Below are 24,078 nucleotides of genomic sequence, written 5' to 3'. Positions count from 1 at the left end.
AAACACGCAAACACCATCTGGTTACATGTGCTCCTGTTGCTTCCTCTTGCGGCCAAAGCCCACCAGTGACCACAAGTGAAGCCAACCCTGACCACTAGGGCATGGCAGTTCGGAGCCAGGGAAGGATGCAGAGGCAGGAAGGGGGGACACTGACTTTTGAAAGGGGTGGACCTGACACAGGTCTTGTCTGAACTTGGAGTGACGCTAGTCCAGGAAGACCCAGGCATGCTCTTTGAGAGTTGAAGGGCCCTGCTTTCTCTGGGGTCACACTGGGGCTCCCTTAGTGTTCTGATCACCCTGGAAGAGAGGAAGCTGGGGGGCCTCAGGGAGTCCGCATTTGGGAAACCCTTCAGTTCATGGGAAGTTCTCATGCCCTATGACCCAAGGACACCAAGGCAGGCCCATTCCCGGGAGACTCCTGGGCTCCACTGATGGGCAATGTTGGCCCAAGAAATACCAAGCAGACCTTCAAACTCTTTCCAAAATACACAGGCCAAGATGCTTTCACCCAGCCGTCTAGCCTTTTAAATTTTTTTCCATCTCAGCTTGCGCTGTGGTCTGCTGCCTTCCTGTAGCCCTTCCAAGCAGTGCCCTGTCGGTCATTCCACCAAGCAGACTTGGGTCATTCCACCTCCCAGACCCATCACTCTCCTTCTGTGCTCTGCCTTTCTTGTCTGTATCTGCTCAGGTTCCCCCTTAGTCTCCCTAGTCCCTTGTGTACCTAGTGGAAAACCAACAAGCCACGTGAGCGCCTGTCAAAATGAGCTCATCTGCCAATGAAGTGGTGCTGGGGCCACAGTGTATGCTGGTTTTCTATCGCTGCGGTCACAAAGGATACACACTGAGTGGCTTCCTGCAACAGAAATGTGCAGACGACTGATAGTTCTGCAAGTCAGACAATTTGTCTTGGATGGACAAGTTGGCCTCTGAGGTAAAATCCAGGTTTTCGGAGAGCCATGTTCCTTTCTGGAGGCTCTAGGGCAAAATCCGTTTCCTTGCCTTTTCCAACTTCTGGAAGCCTCGGCTCATGACTTCTTCTCTCTTCAAAGTCAACAGTCACAGCTGTCTGTCACCACGATCGCCTCCTTGGAGCCTGACTCCACTCTTTTCCACTTCTAAGGACCCTTGTAATGACACTGGACTCACCTGGAAAATCGAGGCCATTTTCTCCCTCTCTCTGAATGATCTCAACTAATTAGCAAGCTTAATTCCATCTGCTACTTTAATTCCCCTTTTCCATAAGTAACATAGTCACAGATCCCAGAGAATCGCGTGAGAACATTCTCGCGGGCCTTATTCTGTCCACCACAGCACCCCTTAAAGTGAACTAAGGGGCTACGGTCTTCCTTTTACAACAATTAAGGTGAGCCCAGTCCCAAAGGGGGAAAAATATGAGGGGACTTCCAAAAGTTTGTAGAAAAATGGAGTTGGAAGATAAGGGAATTTCCCCACAAACTCTGAAAAGTCCCTTTGTATATGGAGTTTTCTCAGTTTTAAGTTTCTCTTCTATTAATTTTTAACTCTTAGGTCCCTCTATCACTTATCTGTCAACAAGCTCTTAGCTAGTGGCAAAACACATGAACAGGTAGCATATTAACTATTGAAGACTGAGAGGTAGTTTAGGAAAGCTTAGTTTTGAAGCCTGTTGAACAATATGTGGCCGCTTGTGGTTGTAAAGTTATTTACACAATTGCACCATAACCTAGTTTCTTCTATTGCGTCTATCCCTAGTCCATAGGATGGTCTTAAGTATGTAAATGTATCTCAGTATTTCTAAGGATGACCAAGACCTCCGAATGCCTTTGAGAACCCCTGTAGGCTGCATCTTTTCCTACACTTTGACCACTAACCAAAACCAATTTCCAAGGATGTTTCCATCGTGTGTGTCAGAGGGGAACTGTGACTCATAGATTTTTATTGGTCGATTTTCAGGAGTAGACAACCAGGTCTTTCTTCCAAGTGCCTCCGTATGGACTCAACGTTGAACCATTGGGTTCGTAGGGGAGTGTGTGTGTTAACGGTTAGAACCACCCAGAGGCTCTGCCTTAGCCTTTAAGTGCAAACCAAACCCATTGCCATTGAGCTGATTCCCACTCATAGTAGCCCTGTAGGACAGTGTAGACCTGCCCCCAGCGGGTTTCCAAAGTTGTACTCATTATAGGAGCAGACTGCCACATATTTCCTATGCAGTGGCTGGTGAGTTCAAACCAAGGACCTTTAGGTGAGCAGTTGAGAGTTTAACCACTGCACCATCACAACGCTTCTCTCTAACCATGGTTGTTAGACACCATTGAGTTGGTTCCGATTCCCAGCAGCCCTGTGTGCACCTGAATGAAATTTCCCCACCCTGTACCATCCCCACGATTGTTGCTAGGCGGGAGCCCATTGTGGCAGGTGTCAATCCATCCCATTGAGGGTCTTCCTCTTGACCAAGCATGGCGTTTTTCTCCAGGGGCAGGTCCCTCCTGATAATATGCCCAAAGCTCAGGAAACGAAAGTCTGGCGTCTAAGGCTGTCCTTTCACCATTAGAACACAAATACCAGGGTTTAGTTTTTATGCTTTTCATTCCGAGCAGAACGCCTAGATCTTCAGTGAATAAACAACTGTTTATTGAGGACCTATTATTTGCCCAAGGAGCCCTGGTGGTGCAAAGGTTAAGTGACCAGTGGCTAACCGACTGGTCAGCTCTTTGAATCCAGCAGTTGTCCTGTGGGACAAAGATGGGGCTATCTGCTTTCTGAGAGATGTACACAGGACACCCTTTGGGCTGTTTGACACTGCCCTATATGTTCTATATGTCCTATATGTTCACAATGAACGCGATTCGACGCCACAGCAGTGGGTTGGTGTTACATGCCCGCACTGGTCCTGGCAGATAATGTGGAGTTTAACAGTTTCTGCTTTTGGGTAAAGCTTCAAAAATCCCCTCAGAGACAAAATAAACAACTAGGAAACATCTAGAAATACTTTAAATTGTGAGGTCTGGGCTCTAAGAGTTGTTGGGGCTCGGAGCATGGATTGCATATGGTCTGGAAAAGCTAGAGAGGGCTTCATGGAGGACATGAGAGCAGCAAGCGGAGCCTCTCGGGATGCCTACATTCTCTGTGGGCGGCAGAGGGGCATCTGCTGCGGTGCACGGAGTGCGTGGCTCCTGCTGGCTTGGCTGCGTGCTGTGCAGAGCTATGCCACAGTTCTTAAACTTCAGAGGCCATTTGACTCTCGAGGGAGCCCAGAGACTATCAAACAAGCTTTACAAAAGGTCTACTGCAGGTGGTCCTGGGGCCACACCTGTAGGAACCCCCCTAAACCTGTGTGTCGGTCTTCCCCGGTAGACTGTGAGCATCATGAGGTCAGGCCTGCCGCTCAGTCATCTTTATACCGCCAAGCAACTAGCTTACTCTCTGCGACATCAGGGGTTTGGCCTACGTTTGCTGAGTTGATGCACCATAGCACACTGGCTGTCTTGGTGGATGGATCAGCAAAACAGCAATCGCTCTAGATATCTCCAAAGAGAATACTGGATCAGAAAATAATGAAGCAGTTAGTCGAAGTGGTGTCATTAAGATGGGAATCACCTCCCGCGGTCATTCCGGGCACCTGCACCCCCAACCTCGGCGGCAGAGCTAGGTGACAACTTCTCCCCCTATGGGTGAAGCACCCAACCCTAATTACAGGGGGCCCGTTGCCCCCTCTGCACAGAGCTTTAGCACAAGCACGACCCCATCCTCCCACTGACTGCCCAAAGCTCCTCTCTTCTCTCCAGGGACCTTTATGAAGACCCTCTTTTCCATCACCACCCTGACTGGCAGCGGAGGGAGTCGAGAGGAGAGAGTGGTGACTAATTCCTGGTATGGCAGTGGGTGAACCAACTCACAAAAGCAAATTCACTGCCACGTAGTCAATTTTGACTCACGCAGCCCTACGGAGTAGAACTGCCCCTGTGGGTTTCCGATGCTGTCAATCTTGATGAGCGCTGACAGCTTCGTCTTTCTCCCTGAGGGTGGCTGATGGGTTCATAACTGCCAGACGTGTAAACCACCTTGTACATCTTGATTACAAGCAAAGATGATCTTTTCTCTAAATTAAAAATGAGGGGGCTGGGGGTGGGGATGGTTATACGTGGTAGCACAAAAGAGTGTTGGGTGATAAAGTAGAATAGTTCTGTATAAGTCGGCCCCAGTGCATGCAGTCTTACGTATTCATCAATGAAACACAGCCAGGACCTCCATCGCATGACCATTGGCACGCTTTACCCCAGTGTGCCACTCGGTCTCATGAACGCTTTTGCTCCTGACCCTCTGCTTTACCAAAGGTGATGTCTTTCTTTAGCCACCAACTGGTCCTTCCTGAGGATACCATATATTTTCAAGTATAAGCCAACCTGAGTATCAGCCAAGGCACTTAATGTTACCACAAAAGCTGCATTAAAAATGTGTTGAAAAAACTCAGCTTATGCACGAGTATATACGGTGTGTTCCAAGCCAGCGGGGTCTCACCGTCCTCACGTCCAAGGAGAATCCTGGTTGTATCTCTTCTAAGAGAGATTTGTTCATTCTTCTGGGGGTCTAAAATCCATTCCATATTCTTGGCCACAAGTTGAATGCATCAATTCTTCTATCTTCCTTCCACGTCATCCAGCGTCTCCACGGTGCACGACCCCTGAAAAGACCGTGGCTTGGGTGAGGCACACCTTAGTCATGAAAGCGACGTCTTTGGTTGTCAAGTGTTAACGCGGTTTTTGGCAGCAGATTTCATTGATGCGATCTATCATTTGACTTCCTGCCCCGGCACATATAAAACTGGTGAAATCTGACTAAGCTGAGTGGATTGTACCAAGGTCAATATCCTGGTGGCACTTTTTATATATGGTATATATATTTTTTAAAAAAACACTTTCATGTTGTTGTTACTACACAGCCAGACATATACTAGTATCCCTCTTTCTGCATGGACAGTTCAGTAGCATCGATGGCATCCTTTGAAGTGTTCCCCCATTTTCACCCCACTTTTCTGAGTTACTCCTCCCCCGTTCACACAAAGATTCCTCTTTGCTTTTGTGAGTTCCTCTTGTCACTGTGATCCCCATACAGATAGTTCTTAAAAGAGCCTAATGCTCAAGGCAGACATTTTTTTTCTAGTTAAGTTCAACTCTTATTTGCTTTTAAGAAGACCTCAAGGGATATTTTTAGTTTTAGGCAGTACAGGTTATTTCAGGGCAACAATTTCAGTTGTTATCCAGCCCTTCCCTCCAGGAAATCCGGAGTCCATAAAAATGTGAAATTCTGTTCTGCATTTCAACCCTTTAGATTGAAATTCTTCTAAAACACCTTTTGACAGGTGTACTACTTATTGACAGAAATGACAACCATCAGCTTTGTGATTTTTCCATTATCATTAGCACACCTTCCCTCGGCTCCCTCCCACCCTGGTAAGCATTCATAAACTTGGCTCACATTTGCCTTTGCTTGTCTTCCTATAGAAGTAAAGTCATTCAATATTTGCCTTGTGGCTGGCATAGTTCATTCAGCATGATGCCTTTGAGCTCCATCTATTCACTAGCACATATTCAGACGTCATTTCGCCTTCTTCCATTGTATGTATGTGCCCAATTGTGTCTCCCTATTCATCTAATAATTGGCATTTTGGTTGTTTCCACCTTTTGGCTATTGTGCTGCCATGGACATCGATGGACAAGTTTCTGTTTGAGTCTCTGCTTTCAAGGTTTGGGGGCCACATACCTTGGAGTGCTGGGTCAAATGGTTTTTTGATTTTCAGCTTTTTGAGAAACTGCCACACTGTTTTCCACAGCAGCTGGACGATATTATATTGCATTCCCACCAGCGTGGAGGGGGTTCCAATTTCCCCTGATCCTTACCACCATTTACTACTCTGTGCCTCTTACAGAAATCTTAGCCAGACAATCTGCTTGTGATACTGTACTCTTGTTACACAAGAATGCTACCGCAGGAGGAAATTGGGTAAAGGCTACCCAGGAGCTCTCCCCATCATTTTCTCCTTCAACATCTTGAGAATCCATAATTAGTTCAAAACCTAAGTTTAAAAACATAACCTAAGTGACATTATAATTTGTAGAAAGGGCCCGTGGATGAAACTGGCTGGGCCATTCAAAACGTCCTGTCCCTGCCCATTGTCAACAAGAAAGAAGACATTGTGGGAGTAGCCACGTTTTACAACAGGAAGGATGGAAAACCGTTTGATGAATATGATGAGCACATCACTGAGGTAAGCGCGACAATAAAACAATGGCCGGTAAGTGGCAACAGAGGATGCATAGTCATGCTGTTATGCTGGAACGATTGCTTTGAAGGGCAATTAAGAGATGAGTCACACACGGTTGCAATCAACATCGTGTCATTTCTGTTCTGACTTCCAGGAAGTGTGAAATCCTCCACCAAAGTGGGCAATTTGGACTTCCCCACCATACTAGGAAAACTGGGAAGGATGTGCCGCTCCTTTGAACTGTTCTCTGCACCTTGCCCTTTCTAGCCCCTCTCCTTTTGCTCTGGCTCCTTCTCTGTCTGATTTTCAGACCCCGCGTTATTGATCCAGACATTGGCCATTCCCTTCCCCTAGTAACGTATCTGGGGTGGATGTGTGATAAATGCTGACCCAAATACTACATCCCAAATTATTGTGACCAGCTAGGAAAGGGAACCAAACTCAAGCTAAAGTCCCATTGACCTTCTTCAGAGGGGCACAATCCGTTACCATGTCTGGAGTTTCAAGTCTACCCAGAGGCAGCTTAGGAAAAAGGCCGGGCTACCTACTGCCAAAAAATGAGCCATCGAAACCCAACAGGTCCCAGTTCTACTCTGACACGTGGGGTTGCCATGAGCCAGCGTTACTGGGACTGACAACTGCCGTCTGGTTTTCAGAAGCCATAATTCTGTAACTCACTGTATATGGATAGGCAAAACTATTCCTTCTGGAGGTGGTTTTTCCATTCTTCCTGTTTCACTCTTTCTCCATGTTACCGCTTTAGTAGCTTCAACTTCCCAAATCTCTTGTGATCATTCCTTTCCTAAACTTGTTCTGGTTTCTATGGAAATGGCTGATGACAAATGATCCACGGAAGATAATGTCCAAGAAAAGGAGGTTCTTGAATGAAAGTCATTGAGAGCGAAGGCTGTTTCAGGTTACAGGCAACAGGCAGGGGAGGTGCTTGTAACCGGGTCTAGTTCTGGGGTTTTCGCGTTATTTTGTGCATCAGAATCGTGGGGAGATCTTGTTAAAACTGCAGATTCTGACTCACTAGACCTGTAACTCCAGTGGGAGGGAGGATTTGAATTTTTAGCAAGCTCCTGGGGGAAGCAGGTTCTCATAATCTGAAGACTACGCCCAGGAAAGCAAAGGCCTAGTGAGTCGAATTGTCTGTGTTGAATATTAATACACTTTTTCTTAGATTAGATCATGGTACTGGGTTGTTAAAGGAAGCCTAGTGGTGCAGTAGCTAAGTGCTTGGCCTCTAACCCAAAGGTTGATGGTTTGAACCTACCAGTTGCTCACAAGAGAAATACAGAGCAGTCTGTTCCCATAAAGATTTACAATCCTGGGAATCCTACGGGGCAGCTCTAGTCCTATAGGGTCGCTGTCAGTCAGACAGCAAGTGGTTTTGAATTTACGGTTTTGTACGTAGTGGAGTACTGTATTGTAGTGGTGTGAAGACTGATTGATAGGAATGCGTGTAGCTGTTGGTCAGTCTTCAGTTAACTTTAAAGAATCTGAATCGCCTTGTATTCTTTTCAGACTCTCACACAATTTCTTGGATGGTCTCTTTTAAATACGGACACCTATGATAAAATGAATAAACTAGAAAACAGAAAAGACATTGCTCAGGAAATGCTCATGAACCACACCAAAGCTACTCCTGAAGAAATTGAGTCTATATTGGTAAGTGGGAAATTCAGTTCTGTAGTCATTAGGTGGTGGAATCTAACCAGCGGTTCTGGAATTTACCTACTTACCAGGGGTCTGATCAGTGAGCAGCAATAGGCTTAGTCCTGGGCTATGGCTCCTCTCCACAGAGAAAGTGGATTTAAGAGAGGACCTGGGTGGCCTAGCATGCTTACTGCTCTGTTGGAATGGCACCTGAATCTGTAGAAACTAAAGAAGTCACATCTAGATTTGAGATATTATCAAGGATTAAAAAAAATCCAAGGAAAGGAAGTGCATCGGTAAGCTGTTGCCGTCATAATGCTGCATAAGAACCATCGCATTTCACTAGCGCTCAGCAATAGGCACCCGTTCCTCACTGGTTCATTTCTGGGTTGACCAGGCTTTGCTCAGTCTTGGCTAGGCTTGGCTATAAGTCATGAGTGTGACCTAGATTTCCTCTACATGTTCTCATCCTTCTTGGACCACCTGTTCCATGGCTGACATTCTACTCATGGTAATGGAATCAAGCCACAGAGTAAACCCAACTGTGTCAGCACATTCAAGTCTTTGCTCCCAGCACATTTAAAAAAGCATTTTCATTGGTCAAAGCAAGCCACTTGTCCAAGATCAGCGTCATGGTTGATGAGAGAGTAAGTGGCTATTTGATAACAGGACTTCAGTCACCATAAATGAAGGGGAAATGTCATACAATCTCCATTCTTTTCATTTTGCCAGCTTATAGAATGTGTGTGTAAGTGTGCTTTTGTTGTTTGCTTTGTTTTCAGTCGGTTTTGCTGGGTGGTTTAAGACTTAGGATTGATTTGAGTTTCAGATGTTGATGAGAAGAAAGGCTTGGGTGGTGGAGGGGAATTTCTATAAACTAATAGAAAAGCTGGCCTCTATGGAGAAGAATAAAGTATCAGGATTGGAGGAAGGCCTATTAACAACCTGAGGTATGCTGATGGCACAACCTTGCATGCTGAAAGTGAGGAAGACTTGAAGCGGTTTCTGATGAAGATGAAGGATTGTTGGCCTTCGGTATGCACTGCAACGCAATGTAAGGAAGACCAAGATCCTCACAAGTGGGCCAATAGGTAACATCCTGACAAATGGAAAAGAGATTAAAGTTGTCCAGGATTTCATCTTGCTTGGATCCACAATCAATGCTCATGGAAGCAGCAGTCAAGAGATCAAACAAAGCATTGCATTTGGGTGAATCTGCCGCACAAGACCTCTTTAAAGTGGAAAAACAAGGGTGTTACTTTGAGGACTGTGTGAGTCTGGGTAGACTAGAGAAACAAATCTGTGGACACACACATGTGTACAAGAAAGAGATTTATATACAAGAGCAATTGAACATGGAGAAAACATCCCAGCTCAGTCCAGATCAGGTCCATAAGCCCGATATTAGCCCATAAGTCCACTATAAATCTATAAAATCCTCCTCAGACTCACGAAACACATACAATGAGGCCAAATGCAGGACGATCACAAGCTAGTGGGTAGAAAGTCTTTGGGGCCAGCGGCATTATAAGCATCTCAGTGCTGGCAGGGGTCTCCCCGTGGCTTCTCCAACTTCCGTGGTCTGGTTGCGTCCATGTGGTTTGTCCTCTGCACTGTCTCCCAGGAAGTGGCAGAAAGAGAGAGGTGTCTTCTGCCTCCACAAAGGAGGTACCAAATTTCCCAGAATTCTCAGGGGAAAGTCATGCCCAAAGAAGTCTCATTGGCTATCTCCAGATTGACAGCCTAGACTCCACCCCTACACTCTTCATCCTTAAATTGACACCAGATTAGGTGACTACCACAGAGGACTAAGGTGAGCCTGATCTAAGCCATGGGGTTTTCCGTGGCCTCATATGCATGTGAAAGTTGGACATCAAATAAGGATGACCAAAGAAAAGCCAATGCATTTGATCTATGGTGTTGGTGAAGAATATTAAAAGTACCATGGTCTGCCAACAGGACAAACTGATCTATCTTGGGAAGAAGTCCAATTAAAATGCTCCTTAGAAGCAAGGATGACAAGACTTCGTCTGACATTCTTTGGACATGTTACCAGGAGAGACCAGTCCCTGGTCATCATGCTTGGTAAAGTGGAGGGGCAGCAAAATGGAGGAAGGCCCTCAGCAAGATGGATCGACACAGTGGCTGCAACCAGGGGCTCAAACATAAGGCCCATTGTGAGGATGGTGCAGGACCGGGCAGCGTGTTGTGCTGTGGTACACAGGTTTGCTGAGTCCAAATGGACTCGACGGTGCCTGACAACAACAATCGAAAACAAATACAAGTTGTTCATTTCTCTCTTTCCTTCTCCTTCTCCTCCCTCCCTCCTTTCCCTCCTTCCTTCGTAAAGTTCTCAAGGCTGCTGTCGCAAAACCATGCCGTGAACTACTTTAAAGAAAAGAAATGCATCAGAGTTCTGGAGTCTAGGAGTCCCAAGGCAGGCTATCCGCTGGGCCATGCTCCTGGTCTGCTCTGTGGGAAAATCATTCTGGTCTCTGCCAGTTTCTTGTAGCCCTGAGAGCCCCAGCTGTTTTTAGCATGTCTTTCCCTTGTGTGCATCTCTTCCTGTCCCTTGTCCCTTCATCAAAGGCCACTCAGAAAGGATTAGAATCCCACTCTATTCACACATACGGTAATTCGGTTAACTGAGATCATCGTCAAAGACTTACTCCCAAGGTCACATTCACGGGTACAAAACTTAGGACTTCAGCATACCTTTTGGGGGGACACAATTTCACCCATATTTACAACTCAAATCTATATACAAACAACCCGCCCCTCTCTTTCCTCCCCCTTTTCCTCTTCTTTCCATCCTCCTTCCACCTTCCTCCTTTTCTCCTCCTCTTCTTACTTATAAAGATGGCTACTGTTATATTTGGGGGAGATGGAGAAATAAATTATATTAACGTATTTTGGGCATGAAACTGTTGATAACCAAGTGCGGTAGGCCTTCTTTGTAGCTAGAATACATCTTTGTTACAGGACCCATTACAGTCTATTTTAGGTATATTTTAATTTCTTTTAATTGTAGAGGAATCAAATTTTAAAACTCTTCTGACTTCATAGGAATTTCATACCTTCATTGCTTTCACGTTTCAGAAATTTAAAGAGAAGCTAAATATAGATGTAATTGAAGACTGTGAAGAAAAACAACTCATCACAACCTTAGTAAGTATTTCCCATCTCCTTACTGCTTTCTGAAAACAAAATGTAGTAGCACACGCTGGCTCTGATTTTAAATAAATGTTGGGCGGCCTCTTTCCTGAGATCTTTAGTGTTAATTAAAAAAGAGAGAAAATGTCCCCCCAAGAGGGGCCTGCTTCTCTTCCTCTGGAAATCAGCCGCAAGTAGGAGGCCTGGCACAGTGGGGCCATTTTATAAAGCCAAGAGGGGTCGGGGGTGGGGGGGGGTGAGCAGCAGGGAGCTCTGGTGGCGTAGTGGATTCTGCACTTGGCTGCTAACCGTAAGGTCAGAGGTTTGAACCCACTAGTCGGTCTGAGGGAGAAAGACGAGGCCTTCTGCTCCTGTGAAGATTTGCCACCTGGGAAAGCTGCAGGGGGCCATTCACGACACCCTGTAGAGTCGATATGAGTCAGAGTACACTCAAGGGCCATGGGTTTGCTGTCGGTTGATTGTTCTGAGAGATGGAAGCAGAGGATTTCCTCCTCTCCCGCTCCGTTATGCCACCGTGTAGCTCCCGAAGCACCAAGAGGATCTGCCTTACTCAGACAATGAACAGCCTTCATTCATAGCGACCTGCGCCCCACAGGCTAACAAACCACTGCCTTTAAGTCTGTTTTGTTGTTGTGACTGTTGTTTGTGCCAGCAAGTTGGTTCCTACTCACAGCAACCCCGTGTGATCCCGTAGAGCTGGTCCATAGGGTTTCCTTGGCTGGTATTGAGACAGAAGCAGATTGGCAGATCTTTATCCCCTAGAGCCCCTGGGTGGGTATGAACCGCCAGTCTTCCAATTAGCAGCCCTGTGCTTAACCACTGAGCCGCCAAGGCTCCTTAACTCTGGCTGAGAGTATTATTTTATTGGCTCACTGTCGACTGCAAGTGTGATCCAGGAATCACAGCTCGGAACATCTTTGTTTGTTATTTATGTGCACTTCGGCGTGACTGATGCTGCGGCTCTGGGAGGGTTGCAAGCGTCCCCGTGTTTTACCTTTCCAGAACACTCTGGGAACTGCAGGGCAGGAACAACCCTTATCCTACACGGTGACTTGTGGTCGGAACTGACTCCACAGCTGCAGGTGGCCGGTTTTAAAGAAATGTTGGTATAGTCTGTCTCTCCCCATGAGGATGTACGTTTCCAGGGGCAGTGACTCGTCTGTTTCATCCACTGCTTTATCCACAATGTCTAGAAACCAGGTGGTTGTTGTTAGGGGCCGTCCAGTTGGCTCCGACTCATAGCGACCCTGTGCACAGTAGAACGAAACACTGCTTGGTCCCGAGCCATCCTCAGAATTGGTGTTACGTGCGAGCCCATTGTTGTTCCACTGTGTCAGTTCGTCTCGTTGAGGGCCTTGTTTTTCATTGACTCTCTAGGACGCATGGTGGGTGCCATAATAGTTAGTCAAGGAAGTGACCTCTCTTCCCCTATTTCCGATCCTCTTCAGCCCAGTGTAAGGAGCCCCGCTGGCACAGCCCCGCTGATGCAGTGGCTGCTAACCACAGGGTCTATGGGTCAAACCCACCAGCATCTCTTTAGGAGAAAGATGAGGCAGTCTGCTCCCATCTAGATTTACGCTCACAGAAACCAACAAAGGCTCTCCATGAGGCAGACTCACCCTGATGGCAGTGGGCTTGGGTTGGGTTCAGCACCGTGTTAAGGATAAGGGATGGCCTCAGAAAAGATGGTTTACGGAACAGTTATCAAATGGGAGGAAAGCGACACCCTGAGTGCTGAAGAGGGCACAATGCTGCTGATAACTGTAAACTTTTTATTTTGCACCATAGAAAGGAAATAGCCAGTGGAGTTGAATCAGGAAGGGAGTCCCATCACTTAGAATGTTTCCTAATAGAGCAGAGTCTCAGTGGCACCATCTGTAAAATGGGCATCGTTTTACAGGTTTGTTGTGAAAGTATGTAAATCGAGCAATCCCAGGCCTGGCACGGTGTGGCTCACTGGGTTTTGCGTATGGAATTCTTGGATTGTAATTTTGTCTTATACCAGATTTCCGTTGTGTGTGGCCTCTAAGAAAAGGGTGGGTGTCACGTCATCTAATACAGCCCCCCTTTGTCTCAACAGAAGGAAGACTTGCCAGATGCAAAGCAAGTCGAGCTGTACGAATTCCACTTCAGCGACTTCCCCATGACCGAGCACAGTTTGGTTCAGTGTGGACTGCGCCTGTTCTTTGAAATCAATGCAGTGGAGAAATTCAAAGTGCCCGTAGAGGTCAGGTGGGATTTTAACACACTGGGAACACGGTGGGGTCCTGATGCTGGACTCCACACGTGTGTTCCGTGGTCAGAGAGCAACTTCAGTTTGGATTCCAAATCCCGTTGAGCTTTGTGAACATCCCTGCCGAAGCCCTGCCAACAAGACTGACCTCCTTTGTAGATAAGATGGTGTGTTCGTCTGGGTAGACTAGAGAAAGAAATTCATAAACATGCAAATGTATATAAGGGAGAGGTTTATATACAAGAGCAAATGAACATGAAGAAAACATCCCAGTCCAGTCCAGATTAAGTTCATAAGCCCGATATTAGCCCATAAGTCCGCTATAAATCTATAAAGTTCTCCTGACTCATGAAACACATGCAATGAGGTCAAATGCAGCATGATCACAAGCCAGTGGGTAGAAAGTCTTTGGGTCTGGTGGCGTTGAAAGCAACTCGATGCCGGCAGGGATCTCTCTGTGGCTTCCCCAGCTTCCGCAGTCTGGTTGCGTCCATGTGGCTTGTCTTCTGCAATGTCTCCCAGGGAGTAGCAGAGAGAGCGAGGTGTCTTCCGCCTCTGAGGAGGAAGTACCAGATTTCCCAGGAGAAGGCCATACTCACAGAAGTCTCATTGGCAATCTGCAGATTGACAGCCTAGACTCCACCCCTACACTCTTCATCCTTAAATTGACACCTGGTTAGGTGACTACCACAGATGGCCTCAGGTCCTCTCACCCTCAGAATTCTAGTCCAAAGTCTGAGAGGGACTGTCTCCTTCGGATAACAGGTTCTTACCAGATGGATGTACACGGTGAAAAAAGGCTACCGCTCCGTCACGTACCACAACTGGAGGCACGGATTCAACGTTGGGCAGACCATGTTTACTTTGCTGATGGTAGGTACCGCTGAGACCAGTGGCCCTTGAGTTCTATCCAATGTCTCCCCTCCCCCCACTCCCCCAGGTGCATCAGGGTAGAATGGATGCATCTTTGCGGAAGTAGATCTCCAGGCCTTTCTTTCTGAGCCCTGAACCCTGGGTGCACTCACAGCACCTACTTTTCTGTTAGCGTCTGGGCCTTTGTACCCCCCAGGGACTTCCCTGGGACATACTCACTCACTGCCATCAAGTCATTGCTGACTCATAGCGACCCCTGTGGGTTTCCAAAGCTGTAACTGTTTATGGGAGTAGAAAGCCCAGTCTTTCTCCCGTGGAGCTGCTGGTGGTTTCGAACTGCCAACCATGTGGCTTGTAGCCCAACGTGGAACCCCTATGGCACCAGGGCTCCATGCAACCTACACATCAATGTAAGTAATTGCAAACCTGCAAAAATCCCAGTTGAGCATGGTGGGAAATGGATGGAATCCATCATTTTGGATTCGGCATTCTGGCATTCACAGGCACAATCCCATCACCCATAAGCCCCTTCCTAGAGAAGTGGTCACTTGGCTAGGTTTTCTTAAAAGGAAAGCTTGTCACCTGCTGGGTCATGGGGCAGTTCCGTTCTGTCCTATAGGGTCTCTATGAATCAGTATTGACTCTAGGCAGTGAGGTCGGAGTTTGGTGGCTGGGTTTTGCCATGCATGGCCCAGATGAGTGACAATACTTAATTGGAAACAGCGCTGGAAACAAGGCAGGTTCCCTTCTCTGTGGCGGGCAGGCTTTGGGGCACTGCTTGTGGAGTTGCATCTCACCCAGGGAGGTTTGTTAAAAATGTCGATTCATATTCAGCATGTCTGAGGTGGAAAGGCAAATTCTCAGCATGCGGTTGAAACAGAAGGAACTGCCTGGAGACCCTAGTGTTGCCGTTGCTATCAGTTGGCTATCAACTCAAAGCAGCTCCGTGTATACTAGAAGCAAAGTTGTCCAGTCCTGTACCTGGTGTGGAGGTGGATTAATCCAAGTAAGTATATATGCGTATGTGTATTTAGACAGGAAGACTGAAGAAATACTACACGGACCTTGAAGCCTTTGCCATGCTCGCTGCTGCTTTCTGCCATGACATTGACCACCGAGGCACCAACAATTTGTATCAGATGAAGTAAGTGAACACACGCTGGGGCAGTGACACAACCCGGTGGGCGGTTGGAGGAACAAAAAGGGAGAACATGGCTCTTACCTCTGTCCCTTACTCCAAGCCGTTCCTCTTCGCCATGTGTAAGCTCAGGACCAGGTGCTGGTCCTTCATAGCATCCATACTCTCCCCCGGGGACTCAGACTCCTAGTTCCCTTCTGTTTCCATTTGCAAATGCATCCCTGCCTCATTTGCATATTCATTTGATTTTATTTTTTTTTAAAGCTTCTTGGTGTGTCCTTTTGAAATCAGAGTACTGGGTTCTTACAGTAAAGTGCATAGAGTTGGGTCCTGGGTTGAATGGATTTTTACGCTCATTCGCCTGGGTAACATCACCCAACTCAAGCTAGAGACCATTTCCTCCTGAGCCCACTTTCCCCTTTTGTCGTCACCAAACTCCTCCGTCAGCTTGCCCTCCAGGCTGACATCATTCCATCTTCCTCTCTGACTCCTACGCAGGCACTCACATAACTTGCTAACTTTGTAATCTGTTGTCATCCCATCAGACATAGTCTGATCCTTCCCAGCCCCACGTCCTGACACTAAAGCTCTGTTCTCTTGGCGCTAAGATGACATTTCCCTACTAGAGCTATTGCCCAAGATTCTGTTTTGCTGTCTCCCCTAAAATGATTCCGTCCATATTTCCAAGCCAAAGACTTCACGTGAAGCAGTAGAGACCTCCAGTTTCACCCTCCTCCCTCTCTTTCACGGTTCAATTTTCAGCAAAGCTTCCCCCATGGCCTTTAGGAAAGGTTGAAGAAAGACAGTCTCCACTTACAACCATTAGTCCACGCAAGGCCTCCGGTTACACCTGTGTCACTCTCTTAGGACACCCAAAACCAAACTCATCGCCATCGAGTCCATTCTGACCCATGGGGAGCCCGTGGGACAGAGGCGAACTGCCCCTGTGCATTTCGGAGCCTGTCAATCGTCACGGAACTAGGAAGCCTCCCTGTTCTTCTGCCACTATCCTGGCGGGAGGGGGGGGTGGGGGGAATATTACTTTATGGGGATTTTTGTCTTGCTGACTGCTGTTGTCAGGGGCCTTTGAGTTGGCTCCAACTTATAGCAACCCTGTGGACAACAGAATTGGAACCCTGCCAGTCCTGGGCCGTCCTCACCACCGTTCTTATGTTTGACCCATCAAAGAGCCCATTGGGTTGACCCTTCTTGGGCTTCTTCTTTTGGTGCTCTGCTACTTGAGAAATTCTTAAGTTTCCCTTTCATGACCGGTTGGACACATACCACTTGCCAACAGGTTCAGTCTCTCAGGATTCTTGGAAAGCTGCCACTCCTATTGGCAGGATGTGCTACCCCTGGGCATGAAGCTGAAGACATGGGCCTCACCCCACAATTCCACCTCCAAAGTCCACTTAGAACATATGTGCCCCACATCATTGTATCAAAATCCGTATTAGCTCAAAAGAAATCCCCCCTGGATTTCAACATGCTTCCATTACAGAAAACACAGGCATCGCCACCCACCGCCAACAAAAATCCAAAGCCCCAAATCATTCAGTCATGACACTTCCTATGCCAATAAGCTATACCTGCGAGCAGCAACAGGTCTGGGACACATCCTATAAGTCATGATCCACCACCGTAAGTGCCAGGGGACTGGAAGATTTTATAGGCCGAGGAGAGATAGACTTCCTACTTTAAATAATTCACTCATTTATGCCTCCATCCGATTTTTTAAAAAGATGGGTGTGTTTGGTTTGTTTTGTTTTAAAGAACATTTTTTCATCTTCTGAGCCCAAAAAGCCCTCTCCAAGATGCTGTTTATAGCCACTTAGCAGATGAGGGGCGACGCGAGCAAATTCTTGTGACGGTGGGGATTCTCTGGGATGGGGACCCCTGTGTATGGATACACAGCTTTGCTGCTGCTCGTGGCCGGTGCGTCGACGGTGACTCGTGCCAGCCTCGAGTGCAGAGCACAACAGCCCCACAGGGCTTTCAACCCTGTGACTTTCAGAAGCACATCACCCGCTCTGGGCACCTCTCGTAGGTTCAGGCCACCCCTTTTGGCCAGTAGTTGGGAGCTTAGCCTGTTTGCGCCATCTGAGGATCCCTTCAAGGAAGCAGCTCTAATGGTGGCCGGTGCGTTTCTTTCCAGATCCACATCTGCACTGGCCAGGCTTCACGGCTCGTCCATCCTGGAGCGCCACCACCTAGAATACAGTAGGACTCTCCTGCAGGATGAGGTACGCAGCTTCCCGGGCGCCCTGTTTCCAAGCTCTCACCACCCCAAATCCTCAAAACTGGATACCCGTGAATGGTGACTACCCTCAGGGAAGCCAATGGACCAACATGACGATTTTGCCAGTTGTTAACAACCCAGGAAGAAGGAGCCGAGATAAAGGAATCAAGGCCATGGAATCCAAATGTTAAGGATTTGGGTTCAAAGTCAAGCCTATGTAACCTTAGGGACATCTGAGGATCTCCATGGGCCTTGGGGGGAAGAGCTTATGGTGGAGGTGACAGGCCTCTGTGCGCCCAAACATGTGGATAAATGTGGAGACGGAAAGGCGGCCGGCAAGCCGCTGATATACTTACTCTTTCCATCAGTGTTTGCTGAACTTTCTCTAGTCTGAAACCTGCCGCCACAGGCCTGGTGCATGCCTTGAGAAAGTCAAGTACTGGAAGTACCGGAGGAAGTCAGGAATCAGGATCTAAGATAGTATCAGAGAGCTGCCACCTGAGAGAGACTGAGCCACATTCTGGGTGTTCCAGAGAGCAAGGTCACATTCCGGGGAAGACTGGGGCCCCGAGAAGGGTGGGGCCCGGAGAAGAGAGGGCTTCATGCTGAGCGGTGCCCGTGAGCTTGGTCTTGGGTTTGCTATGATTTGTACCTAGCATGTACGATTCACAGAACATAGGTGCTAATCATTCCTCTTGGTCAATTATATTTTATGATCGAGACACATGGAAAGATTGTAGATATAAGGCAATTAAACAAACAAAAAAACAAACCAAAAACGTCTTGGGAAGGTTCCAAGCCAGAAGCAGAAGCGATGAAAATGTGTCATGATCAGATTGGGGGCAGCAGTGTTTGATCATGGGAAGAGAACTTGTGCAAAACTGCACCCACCTACTGGGATAAATAGGTCCCATGGAGACATTTGTCTCCTCTCAGCTTCTGGTGGTTATGTGTTAGCCCCCAAGAGAAAGGTGTGTGGCTCAAACCCACCAGCTGCTTCACAGGAGAGAAATGTGGCCATTTAGGTCACAATTCTAGCCTACGAAGCCCTCTGGGGCAGGTCCCCTCTGTCCTCTGGGGCAGGGACCAGAACCCATAAGATGGGCATGGCGCTGTAATAACTGTGAGGACGACTGGAGAAGAACGGTGCATTTGAATTACGTAGTTGGCAAAGAACACTGAAAATACCAAGGACCGCCAGAAGCACAAACAAATCTATCCTGGAGAAAGGACAGCCAGGGCGTTCCTTAGAAACGGGTGGTGGGACCTGGCCTCACATGCTCCGGCTATGTTCTCAGGAGAGACCAGTCCCTGGAGAAGGACCCCTGCTTGGGAAAGGAGCGGTCCGCCCAAGGAGAGGAAGACCCTCAAGGAGCTAGACTGACACCGTGGTTGCGACAATTCGCTCAAGTACAACGACTGTGAGGGCGGTTCAGACGGGACAGGCAGTGTTCCGTTCTGTAGGAACTGGCATCGTGACGAGTCAGAGTGACTGACAATAAAGACCGCTGGTGTCACTGAGGTCACGCGAGCCGATGTTCCCTGAAAGGTCACAGTTGCTCCCAGGCGGAAGGGTGCGACAGTCTGCTTCAGTAAACACTTGGGGAAACTCTACTTTGTGGCAACCTTCAGAGTTCCAGTATTTCTGGTGTGCAAACACAAGAGCCTGGAGCAGAATGTAACCATGAAAACAATGACTATTCTGTTCTGTGAGAATTAGAAAAAGGAGTGGAATTGAAAGCAATTCTGGAAGATTCAAAACACCACCCCCACACCCCCACACCCCCACACCCCGCCCCGACACACCGCCATCAAGCTGATTCTGATTCTTAGTGACGCTGTAGGACACAGAACTGTTCCCGTGGGGTCTGAGAGCCTCATCTTCCTCCCAAGGAGCAGCTGGTGGTTTCAAACTGCGGATTTGGCGATTAGCAGCCCAATTCATTACCCACTATGCCACCAGTGCTCCCCAGGAAGATAAGAACCAATGACTACTACCCAATTTGTTATGTCTCTGTTTTGCTGGAGGAAACAATTCTGAGTAAGAATTTTTTGTGCACCCCAAATGAAAACTATGTGATAGCATAGTCAGGTAGTGTCAAATGTATTCTAGATTTACTTATGAAAGCAAAACATATATATATATATTTTTAACTACAGCCAGATATTTAAGTGGTTGACATTGGACGGGTTCTAGTATATCTTTTCTGTTTTCCCTCTGGGTTGGACAGTTTATAGTTATAGTTTTCCATCTTAACTTTTTAATGCTATTTACTCTGTGGACTAAACTGACTCTGAAGGCTATTTAAAAAGATGTATTATTCTTTCTGAAAAGGAATATTGCTTCCCAGTAATCCACATCATCTTTGTGAGGACCTTTCTACATACTATCCAACCTGCTAATTGCAGACTTTAAAGCCTTGCAAACAGAGTTGCTAGGCAATGCAGCTACACAGGGTTTGCTTATGTGCAATCAAATTGCATGCTAAAAAAGGGGGCAGAGTTTTAGTGATCAGATGTTCTTTTACATTCTTGGCAGATGATGTAGTTCTCCTGATGTGTGTGTGCTTATGCTATAAGGAAATACTGCCCACACTTACAAACTTTATTATTTTTTTTCAAATCAGGGAAATCCTTAGGATTTTTCAGCCATGCTTTCCTTTCGTGGGCATTATTCAGACATTCTGTTTTCACATTATAGAACGTTGAATGGGAATGCCCTTAACCCCCGAGTAGAAGTGGACTCACTGTGTTGAGGTCGGAACGATTTGCATTCTAAGCCCAATTGCAGCCAACTCTTAAAAGCCAGTGAATAGGTGGAAGCATTGTCAGCCAAATGTGGAGCAGAATACATTTCTAGACCGTGCTGCCCCGGAAATGACATAAATCAATTGCTCCGTATAAATAGCGGAACCCTGTTCTTATTCAAAGCACTTCTTTCCAAAGCATATGATCATCGTTTTTGTGCTTTTCCATATCAACCTCAGCCTGTCTCGTTTTGTATAAAGAAGACATGGAGGCGAAATGGTCTTGTGTATGGCTATCAGGGGTCAGGCTGTTGACAATATTCTCTCAATGGTGCGTTGCTACTCACCTGAAAGGTTCAAATGGCCTGGCCTCCCTTCACCTAAAAGCCCCGGCAGAATAAATTAGAGTGGTCTCTACCCATTTGGGGAGAAAGACAGGGCTTTCTACTCCCATACACAGTGACAGACTCAGAAACTCACAGGGCAGCTCTACCCTGTCCTATAGGGTGGCTGTGAGTTGGTACTGACTCAATGGCGGTGAGTTTTTGGTTTCTACCCCTTTGGGTGGGCTATCCAGAATTTGTACCTTTATTGCCATTTAAACAACCAGGCGCCAACAAAAATAGGTTCTCTCCGGGATCAGGTGAGAGCAGCTGAGCAACCAGGCACCACGTTGGATCAGGGCCGGGAACTAGTCTGCTGTTGTCCGGTTGCACTTCGATCATGGTTTTTTAGCACAAGACTTAGGAAAACAAATGCAGTATGATATGCTTACGTATCTTTAAAGTCAACGACTTACCCTTGTAAGAGTGAGACATAACCACTATAAAAATTCAAGGAATAGGGAAAATTCCAAAGACCAAAAAAACCTTCCTCAAATTGACCACTCCAAATAGATAGCTTCATTAACATTTGCAGTCACCTTGTGAAAATACATAGGCAGCATGGACAGAAGCATATTTAGAAAAGATAGGATCATATCATTCAAGTCATTTGAGTTGCCTATAGTCAGAGTTTTGTTTCTAAATCAATTTAGTTGAAGTATAAATGTGTAATTCTAAGGGTTTTTATGGTTGTACACAACTGCGAAACTCCTTCTGGAAGCATAAATCAGAACATTTTTATTACCCTAAAAGATTCCTCATATCCCTTCACACCTTTAAAACTGTATAATTTTGCTCTGTAATTTCAATAACTTCCAAAATGGTTTATTCCTTATTCTACATTTAAATGAACTTGATATTAACCATGAGTCTTTTGCCATGGGTTCTTAGTGTTTATGTATTTGATTTTTATTTAATATTATTTGGCTATACTTTTGTCAGCTGGTAACTTTTCAGAAGTGATGAAGGTACTTATATTTCTATTTGAAGCTCAGCCTGGTGGATAGAAAGATATCAGATTTCACTTTCTTGACCTCAGAAATTTGAGGACAGTTCTCTAGTGTCTCTTGGGGTTAAATTGAAATGCTTTTTCTTTGAGATCTATTACACCCACTCTTCACTGACTGACTACCTGATTATCCAACATTTCATATTTACAACCATCGTAAAACATTTACTATCCAACTGTTTTTCACATTAAAGTTACTGGATGTGATGATTGCAGTTACGTTTCAACTTGACTGCCGTAATCCTCAGTGGTTTGGCGGTTATGGACGGAGTACTTTGGCAGTTGGGGCATGATGTCATCATCCCGATTTGTGATCTGATGTGGTCATCCCCTATTTTGTAGACAACTGAATTTCGCATAACAGCCTGATCTTTGGAAGCTAACCATGTCAGTACGTGAGGAGTAGGTAGACTTTTCATTCTACTAATGAGCTTTGTTGGTTCACTTTTTATACTATTATTGTCACATTACATTCTCCTCTTGGAGTGTTTGTATTTTGGAGACTATGGGGGAATCACTGATGTGAATGCTTCATGTGATTCTTTGGGTAATTGCTTTCAAGTAGTTACTAACTGACCTTTTATATGTGTTCCTTTCTCTGCTACTGTTTTCCAAAAGTACCTATGTGTGTGATTATGTTGTACTTATTTACTCAGCCAACTATTGAAAGATATTAGAATCATAACCAGTTTGGGGTTAATAGGAATGGTTCTGCTGTGATCGAAAACATATCTTTTGCTAAGCAAATGTTTGCATTTCTGTATGATATATACCTAGGAATGGCTTTTCTTTGTCGTAGGACCCTAGGATATGCATGAGGAGCCCTCGTGGCAGAGTGTACTAAACATTGGGCTGCTAACGACAAGGTCAGCAGTTCGAAACTACTAGCCATTCTACAAACTACTAGCCACTGTAACTTTTGTAAAAAGTTAGGGTCTTGGAAACCCCCTGGGGCAGTTCTGCCCTGTCCTATTGGGCGGCTATGAGTCAAAATCCATTTGATGGCAGTGACAGAATTTGAAAGGATGCATATGGTCAGCTTTAACGGATACAAGTAAACAAGTTTCCCAAGTGGTTGTAACAAGGGACATTCCTGTCAACTAATTTGATTGTACTCATTGCTCTAAATTCTCCCCAACACTCGATGTTTCCCATCGTTCTCATTTATCCACTAGGTGGGGATTGGGTGGCACTGCATTGTGTTTTCATTTTACACTGAATGTAGTTTACATCAGATTTATAGGACTGATTGATAAATTTGAGCACATTTGCCTTGTGATATTCAGTGGTTGAGACAGTGGGCTCAAACAGCAGTGGTTATGAGGATGGCACAGGACTGCGCTGTGTTTTATTCTGTTGCATGTTAGATCACTGTGAGATGGAACTGACTTGATGGCATAGTGGTTGTATAATTCTACAATTCCGCCAGCAATGTATGAGCGTTCCAGTATCTCCACATCCTCTCCAGCACTTATTATTTTCTATTTTAAAATTTTTTCTAAGACTGTCAATGTGAGGTGGTATCTTATTGTGTTTTAATTTGTATTTATTGCTAATGAATGCAAGCATTTCTTCATATGATTGTTAGCCACCTGAATGTCATCTTTAGTAAATTGTCTATTTATGCTTTGTGCCCATTTTAAAATTAATAAATCATTTTATTGGGGGCTCTTACAACAATCCACATATAAATTGTATCAAATACAGTTGTATATATGTTGCCATCATCAGTTTCAAAGCATTTTCTTTCTGTTTGAGCCTTGGTATCAGCTCCTCTTTTTTCCCTGCCTCCCATCCTCATGGACCCCTGATAAATTGTAAATTATTATTGTTTTCATATCTTACACCATCCACTGCCTCCCTCCACCATGTTTCTGTTGTCCGCCCCCCCTGGCGGGGGTGGTTATATGTTGAGCATTGTAGTCAGTTCCCCGTTTCTTCCCCTTCTCCTTCCACCTGCCCCCTACCCTCATGGTATTCCTATTCCCATTACTGTTCCCGAGGGGTTTATCTGTCCTAGACTCCATGTGTCGAGAGCTCTTATCTGTATCAATGCACATGCTCTGGGCTAGCCGGATTTGTAGGGTAGAACTGTGGTCATGATAGTGGGAAAGGAAGCATTAAAGAACTGGAGCAGCAGTTCTCAACTTGTGGGTCTCAACCCCTTTGGGAGTCAAACGACCCTTTCACAGGGTCGCCTAAGACCATCGGAAAACACCCATTTCCCATGGTCTTAGAAACCGAGACACCGCTCTATGTCTCCAGGCAGGTCCGCCCACAGACGAGTACACGGCATGAAGACTGTTACCCATGCTACACCCTGCTTCAAGACCAAACTTCATTGAATTGTCATTAGAAATAAACATTTTGTTTTTGTGATGA

General features: G+C 46.2%; 1 protein-coding gene across 2 annotated transcripts in view; it reads left to right on the top strand.

Annotated features, from left to right (window-relative positions):
* The window catches only part of PDE6C (phosphodiesterase 6C), a 52,383-nt gene that overhangs the window by 18,822 nt on the left and 9,483 nt on the right, over positions 1 to 24,078 (top strand). For both annotated transcript variants that reach the window (XM_004701064.1, XM_013004256.1), the window contains exons 9-15: positions 6,095 to 6,244; positions 7,769 to 7,912; positions 11,000 to 11,068; positions 13,155 to 13,301; positions 14,073 to 14,180; positions 15,215 to 15,324; positions 17,474 to 17,561. In XM_004701064.1, the coding sequence (XP_004701121.1) occupies positions 6,095 to 6,244; positions 7,769 to 7,912; positions 11,000 to 11,068; positions 13,155 to 13,301; positions 14,073 to 14,180; positions 15,215 to 15,324; positions 17,474 to 17,561 (816 nt within the window). The remainder of the gene's footprint in view (positions 1 to 6,094; positions 6,245 to 7,768; positions 7,913 to 10,999; positions 11,069 to 13,154; positions 13,302 to 14,072; positions 14,181 to 15,214; positions 15,325 to 17,473; positions 17,562 to 24,078) is intronic.

Source organism: Echinops telfairi, unplaced genomic scaffold (assembly GCF_000313985.2).
Source record: "Echinops telfairi isolate 266 unplaced genomic scaffold, ASM31398v2 ScPeMD7_70;HRSCAF=299, whole genome shotgun sequence".
NCBI lineage: Eukaryota > Metazoa > Chordata > Mammalia > Afrosoricida > Tenrecidae > Echinops > Echinops telfairi.
Note: the sequence above shows the minus strand (reverse complement) of the source record. Positions and strands in the feature narration are given on the sequence as shown.